Source organism: Diorhabda sublineata, chromosome 11 (genome assembly GCF_026230105.1).
Source record: "Diorhabda sublineata isolate icDioSubl1.1 chromosome 11, icDioSubl1.1, whole genome shotgun sequence".
In the NCBI taxonomy this organism is placed as follows: domain Eukaryota; kingdom Metazoa; phylum Arthropoda; class Insecta; order Coleoptera; family Chrysomelidae; genus Diorhabda; species Diorhabda sublineata.
Window position 1 is genome coordinate 4,201,019 of NC_079484.1, and position 7,426 is coordinate 4,208,444.

Genomic DNA, 7,426 nt, shown 5'->3' on the forward strand with positions numbered 1-7,426 from the left:
ATGGTATATAAAGTAACAGGGAGCTTTGAAAAGAACAGTACATTCAGTGCCTTATAGGTGTTAACACGGATTAACCAATAAAAATGATTGCTAAGGTAAAATTATAGATAATATAGTTAATTATATATATTGGTCAATTGATTTTAATGATTGTTTCATAGTTTCCTTTTATTGCAACAGTATTTCGTAAGCATAATTAAAAAATAAAGATCAATTATCATCAACTGTTTCGTATTCTGCAGAACCATATTCATTTGGACAAAAAACCTAGCTTCGTATGTATAAAAATAAAAGGCTACTAAAAATTTTCAAAAATTTATAAGATCTTTTAGTATAAGAGCTTAAGAGATAAAAGAATTGATGGGTTTGTAAATCCGGGTTTTAAGTTTATTTTTTTTTATTGATTCATTTCGAAAATGTTTCGAAATTTCTATTTTGTTTAAATAAAATATTGACGTTTCAGTGATACGTAGAGTACAAAATGCGGTCTGATTGTGGGTAAAGAAGTGCCCCAATCTTTGCGGTCAACATCTTAACCTCAACTGATGTACGAAGTTCTTATTCTGTCTCTTCGAAACAATGGTCTCTTACCAGGTTCTCACGCAGCTAACCAGCTAAGATTGGAATTTGCATTTCTCTCCATACACTTTTCCGAACGATGTTCAATAAGTTCGATACAGTTTTTATAATAAGAATCATCAAGCTCCTCAAAATTTCCATAATTTGCCGACTGGGAACAGAAAATAATTCGAGGGGGCTGAATTTCCTTTTTCAGGATAGTAAATAAAAATTATCCCACGCTCATCTCAAAAAACCGAAGCCATGACCTTGCCTGCAGAAGGAACGGTCTTTGACTTCTTTGGAGCCGGTTCTCAGGCCAAAATTATTCCAGCTTCAATCGCTGAATCAGCTACTTGATCCACTTTACCATCAATAGACATACAAAATGAATTCTTTATATCTCAAATCCTTGTTTTCAGTTTATACAAAATATTGAAGAGAATTCGCGGCAGATTTTTTAACATAATTATCCACTTAAGTTATTGAGTAAATTTCAAAATACATTCGAACTTTCTCGCATCGTAGTTTCTGGTTTATTTCGTATAGTTTTTCGCTTCAATTATTATATAATCTTATCTATTTTGAATCCTTTATTTAAATTAATAATGACATATTCGTTTTAGATTTTATATTTATCAGCTTTCCTAGCCGTTTCTCAAGCTGGCTATCTTCTTGGTGGACACGAAGGTGGTCAAGGCTTCGGATATGGAGGTCTATCATATGCAGGTGGTCACACTGTCGCTATTGCCAAAGAACCAGTAGTAGAATATTATGTAAGTTACTACAAAAGTTGAACTACCTAATATTGGGTAAGCAGAAGACTAAATTCTTCTTAGCGCGCCGTATCAAGTCCCCTTGACGTTGGCTATCAGCATGGCAAAACTCTTTCTATCTTGAGCTAGTCGTGCTTCTCTTATCCCAGTCCATTCTCTAATATTCTTCAACCAAGAGACTTGTTTCCTTTTTTCCAACTTTTTTCTTGCATTTAATGTTATCCACCAGCTCACGAACCGTATTTGCTCTGGTAAGAACTGCATCGTTTGTTTGCATAGGTATCTTGAGCGTGCGTATATTTAACCACATTTCAAAAGCCTCTAAGCGATTAATGGTAGATATTTTGAAAGTCCATGCTTCAAAACCATACAAGAGAACTGACCATATGTAACATTTGAAAATCCGTTTCGTGAGTTGAAATATCGGGATCCAGGTGTTCAATAATGTAGCAACCAAGATATTTGAAACTAGACACTCTGAATCCGTTTACTTGTAGCTGTGTGTCATGGTACGGCAAGCGACTAAATATATTTTGTTTTCGAACAAGTAATGCTTAGACCCATCTCTCTTCCCACTCTGTTAATGGCTTTTAAAAGGTATTGAAGTCCATTCAAGTCGTCGGTGAGAATATGCAACCTTATTTGACTCCTCTTAAGATTTTGCATTCTTCTGTCGATTTTCCCTTGATTCGAACGTCGGAACTATCAACTCCTTTTTCCTTTAATATATTTAATACCTCGTGGCGTTTTACTCGATCGAATACCTTTTCGTAATCGATAAACACTGCAAATACATCTTTCAGTTGATCCCGGCATTTTCGTAGTAATATATTCAGTGCAAGAAAGTGCTTCCCATGTTCCCAACTTATTTCTGAACCCGAATTGAGTTTCGTCTTGATCTTCTTCGCACTTATTTCTGATTCTAGCGCGGATCATTCTTAAGATTATTTTTATAGCGTGACTCATAAGACTTATCAGTCTATAGTCTCTTGGCAAAGTTATGAATTCGGATTTTAACCAGTCTTCTGGAATTTCAGTCTAATATTTCTATGTTTTCTTCATTTATAAGCTTTAGTATCGCTGTTGGAATGTTGTCAGGTCCAACACCTTTCTGATTTTAGTATTTCTGGTCCTTCGTCTTCATCAAATGTTCGAATTTCTTCTCCATCTATGATTATTTTTCCTTTTGAATCCCTAACCTGATAATCATTTCTGGTGAAAATATATGAGTTCCATGACTGCTACGGACATCTGTTATCGAAGATCCTTCAATATCTGGAACTATCACATTTGAAATGAAACTTGAAAAATGCATCTGATAATCAAATACACTTCATCCTCTCCAACACTCAGAGAAGCTCGACAGGATAAGGTAGAAATGATCCTACGTGGGGAAGGTATTGTCTTGATCCATTCATCAATAAATCGTCACTGGTTTTGAAAGAATTCAATTTAATAGAGAAATAAAAAAATATTTCCATTATGCTAGATGACATGTTCTTTAATTTTGTTAACTATTTCGCAGGCACCTCCAAAATACGACTACAAATATGGAGTTCAAGATTATCACACTGGCGACGTTAAAAACCAAGAGGAATTTAGAGTGGGCGATCTTACCCACAGCGATTATTCCGTTTCTGAAAAAGACAGGAAGATACAAGTATCCAGAGTAGTTTCAGGTGCTGTGCCAATCCATGGAAAAGGATGGTAGATTTCTCATGTGTACGTTTCTGTTTTCTATGATCTCTTCTTATATATATACCTACGACACAAGCATTTCATTCGAAATATCTTTTAGTGTTAGTGATAATATTATTTTTTAATGATGATGTAACTTGAATAATTGTTACTATATCCGTAGGGATATATATGTATAAATAGTTTAAAAGAAAAAGAAAACAGAAAAGATTCATTAGATAAATTAATGTATCTAAATCACTCGTCATTCAAAATCATTTATTCTAAAAGCATAATGAAAATTTCTAGTCAACCAAAATCGTTTTGTTATTCATTTATTCGCTTATTAGAAATCTTTATTTATAAATTACTCGTATTTTCTGTTCTATATATTTCGCAATAAAAAAATACAACTTTTTATTCTATTTATTTGAAATGTTATCGAACAAACATTGTACGAGGATGGTTCCAGAAATACCTGGCCCAACAAAACCCAATACTCCGAGCTAAATCAAATTCATGCTGGTGCATTGTCTTCTCAGCCAAATGCATAATTCTATCCTTTAATAGTTTTTCCCATTTCAAGATAGTCAATGAAATTTATCTCATTGGCATCCCAAACAACCGACTCCTGCAGATGGAATTGTCTTTGCCTTCTTTGGAGTTGGTTTTCGATGCGAACATCTCCACGAAGCTGTTTTTGTTCCACAGCATCTTGCGCTCAGCATTCTCATGTCCAAATTTTCAGTTAATATGCGATCTACAGCACTCGAAGTGATGTTTCTAGAGAGAAACGCAACTGTATATTCCTTAGCAGTACGCTTAGAAAATTACATTAAGAAGAAACTACTTGGGCTGCTCACGAAGGAAGTGATTTTTCGATAACGCGCGTCACAAATTTCCAGTGTACTGACCAAGTTCAAGTAGAAGCTGGTTAAGTATCAACCCCACAGCCCAGTTAATGAAAAAGACAAAATCAAATTCATAAATTTTGGTCATTGCAATTACGGATGTGTGAGTTGGTGCAATATCTTCTCAGCCAAATGCATAACTCTATCCTTTAATAGTTTTCCCCATTTCAAGATAGTCAATGAAATTTATCTCATTGGCATCCCAAAAAACCGACTCCTGCAGATGGAATTGTCTTTGCCTTCTTTGGAGTTGGTTTTCGATGCGAACATCTCCACGAAGCTGTTTTTGTTCCACAGCATCTTGCGCTCAGCATTCTCATGTCCAAATTTTCAGTTAATATGCGATCTACAGCACTCGAAGTGATGTTTCTAGAGAGAAACGCAACTGTATATTCCTTAGCAGTACGGTTAGAAAATTACATTAAGAAGAAACTACTTGGGCTGCTCACGAAGGAAGTGATTTTTCGATAACGCGCGTCACAAATTTCCAGTGTACTGACCAAGTTCAAGTAGAAGCTGGTTAAGTATCAACCCCACAGCCCAGACATATCCTGTGATTTACATCTGTTTCTTCGGCTAATGAAAAAGACAGTAGAAGACTGCTTCTTGTTACAGCCACAGGAATTCTACAAACAGTAAATTCTTCGGCTCATTAAAAGTTATCTTTAGTCCCATAAATATTTATTTTGAATAAAAACTTATTATACTCACAGTTTCTTTTCATTTGAATACTCGAAAATTGAAATTATTTATTCTCTATTATGGACAAAGATGATTTATGACTTTAAGCCTTATTTTTGTTGCTTTCACTCAGGTAAAATTGCTTCGTACGAAAACTAATACTCAAACGGAACTCACAAACTGTTAGCAAGTAAATCACACTACAGAAAACAAACAACGTTTCTTACGATTGATTCGGAATGAAATACAAGTTGATTTGAGTCTCTCAGTTTTAGTTATTGTACTTGATTTGTTTTATCAATTTTACATCCGACTGATTCTAAATAAAAAGTTATTCAAGGATTAAATCTGATTGTTGAAAAATGTAATAAAACAATGCGCTCGAATGGACATCTAAACGGTGTGGTTTCTGTATTTATAATTTTATTATGAAACTTGAATTGAGGATTTTATCGACCATCTCTGCACGTTTCAATCATACATTAGATAATGTGGTCTTAGAATTATTAGACTTTTATGGACTTATTATTATTATTTCGAAAATTTAAATGGGATGACAAAATCGTAATGATTTGTTTCCGTAAAATGTTACATAAATTTTTTGTATAAAGTTATTCTGCTGGGCTGGAAATTATTAGTATTTCTTTCGTAGTTCTACCATCGACATGAAAGTGACAGTTGCAATTTTAGTAAGTGATTATTATCTATTATCATTATTATCAATGAAAAACGCTGAATTGAAAACAATATAATCAAAACTTGAATAAATCTCCCCCATAGTACTAGCCATAGCATGCAAGTCATAACAGTAAACATTTCTAAAAGGTTTTTTACAAAATTGTTTCCATCTGATCTTTCGTGGCCTTCCCAAGTTTATTTTCCAGAAAAACCAAAAGTCGAAAGATAGTAAATTTGGTGAATGGCGAGACGGCCAAAAACGCGTTGACGTATTCAGAAATAAATCCGTTGAAACATTTTCAAAATTTCCAATCGTTTGAATTAAACGGTTTGTCTACTTTTTACACATTTATATCTGTTTTTGAAATCGAAACACATTCTAAACATTCCTCGTTATCAATTAAGTCATTGTCACTCTTAAAACTCTCAAAGTACTAGTCTTCAAAGTTCCTGTATTATCACCATGGACAGATTTTGATATTTCATTATATTGATGACCTTTTTGACTTAAAACAAAACTTAATATCAACTTGTTATTCAAAATAAAAGCACAGTCTAGCTAAAGAAACTTTAGTAGCAAACTGACAAACCGGATCACTTCTGTCAAGTCCCGGAGCACCTTGTAAATATTGTTTTTATATGGAAACCCCCATTCTAAAATTTTCATCATAAAAAACTTATATTATTATAGATTCTTGCATTTATCTTTATGGAAACTACATATGGCGACGATGAATCATATGATGGTGAAGAAAACACAAACAATCTTTCTGATAGAGAACATACTGAAGAAGACATATCGCAGCAGTCCAAAGACATGAACGATAACAAACTGAATCTAATACCATTTCATCCACTCAATAATCCTTCTCAAGATAACGTACAACAAAATATAATATCTAATTTTAATAAACACACTTTTGTATCAGGCGATAGAAGTTTTTCTTTCCATAATTTCAACGGTCCTATCAGTAAAGAAGTAAGACAAGTCGTGGTACCCAATACAAACCCTCGGCAACCTGGTGCTCAGAGTATAGACTTTGTAGTAAGTAATTTTGTAGATTAACTCAGATTTATTTATATTGAAGACATAAATTATATAAATGAAACAGTAAATTATCACAATAACTAATTAAAACCATTAGAGAGAGTCTGTGAGACATCTGCAAAAGTTTTTTTCTTACCTCGATTTAACCTACAAGTATAAATATTATTTTATTCACTTTAGGGTAAACCTGATTATTCATTTGCCTATGGGGTACACGATGATCAAATAAAAAATTCTCACACCCACATGGAATCCAGAGACGGAGATGCTCTTCGAGGAGAATACAGAGTACTTCAACCGGACGGACTAGTTCGAATAGTTCGATATGTGGCTGATCCTGTAGCAGGATTTCAAATGACCGTGGCGTATGCGAAATTTTAGGAGAGTATTGAATTGTGCCAAGTCTTATCAACGAAATAGGATACGTACATTGATTTTTTTTTTAATTCATTGTACATAACCTCTTCATCTGTTTAACTGATAAACAGCTGTCTTCTTATTTTTTTTTAATTATCACTTATCACCGACTGTAACTTAATGTATATTAATAAAATTCAATAACAATTATTTGAATTAAATTAACGATTTAAATCGATTTCAAACGATTTTGTATTACAAATTACTTAAATCGTTTTAATTGCATTAAATGAATCACGTTTGAAATTACCGCTGTTGGTGGCGTCTACTAACACTGCAGAGAATAGTTTATCTGTCAACAGATGGCGATGATTGAAACCATAGATGTTTCATACAATGTTTTCAAAAAGGGGTTGATTAAGAAATAAAATAAAAGACTAATAAATCAGAGGAAAAGCAGTTGGAACATGTCATAACTAGTCTAAAATTATAAAAACTTCATTGTGCTTGATGAAATGCATAGAATCTTCTAGATATAAATAAAAACTTCTTAAATAAATATTAAGCAAAGCTATTATACTAATTTATAAAATGTAAAAAGTGATTATACTTTTCAGCACATTGAAAATTAAATAATATACAGCCTGACTGAAGTTGATTGTATGTATTGTTAATTATATTATATTATACAATAATCTATGTAGAATTTTTTAGATCCTTATTGTTGAAAATAAAGACGA

At 33.0% G+C, this 7,426-nt stretch overlaps 2 protein-coding genes across 2 annotated transcripts; both read left to right on the forward strand.

The window, feature by feature from the left end:
- Window positions 1–64: 64 nt before the first annotated feature.
- Window positions 65–3,045, forward strand: LOC130450422 (adult-specific cuticular protein ACP-20-like). Its single transcript, XM_056788795.1, has 3 exons — window positions 65–95; window positions 1,185–1,334; window positions 2,860–3,045. The coding sequence occupies exons 1-3, from the start codon at window positions 84–86 to the stop codon at window positions 3,043–3,045; spliced, it is 348 nt and encodes a 115-aa protein (XP_056644773.1). The 5' UTR covers window positions 65–83.
- Window positions 3,046–5,990: 2,945 nt separating this feature from the next.
- Window positions 5,991–6,710, forward strand: LOC130450423 (uncharacterized). The gene is made up of 2 exons (XM_056788796.1): window positions 5,991–6,326; window positions 6,510–6,710. The coding sequence occupies exons 1-2, from the start codon at window positions 5,991–5,993 to the stop codon at window positions 6,708–6,710; spliced, it is 537 nt and encodes a 178-aa protein (XP_056644774.1).
- The last annotated feature ends 716 nt before the right edge of the window (window positions 6,711–7,426 follow it).

What these genes read in the sequence shown, in the direction of transcription:
- LOC130450423 (XM_056788796.1), top strand. Translation starts at nt 5,991, where the DNA reads ATGGAAACTACATATGGCGACGATGAATCATATGATGGTGAAGAAAAC. An exon ending in CTCAGAGTATAGACTTTGTA is followed by an intron (nt 6,327 to 6,509) that starts GTAAGTAATTTT and finishes TATTCACTTTAG; the next exon opens with GGTAAACCTGATTATTCATT.
- LOC130450422 (XM_056788795.1), top strand. An exon ending in AACCAGTAGTAGAATATTAT is followed by an intron (nt 1,335 to 2,859) that starts GTAAGTTACTAC and finishes ACTATTTCGCAG; the next exon opens with GCACCTCCAAAATACGACTA.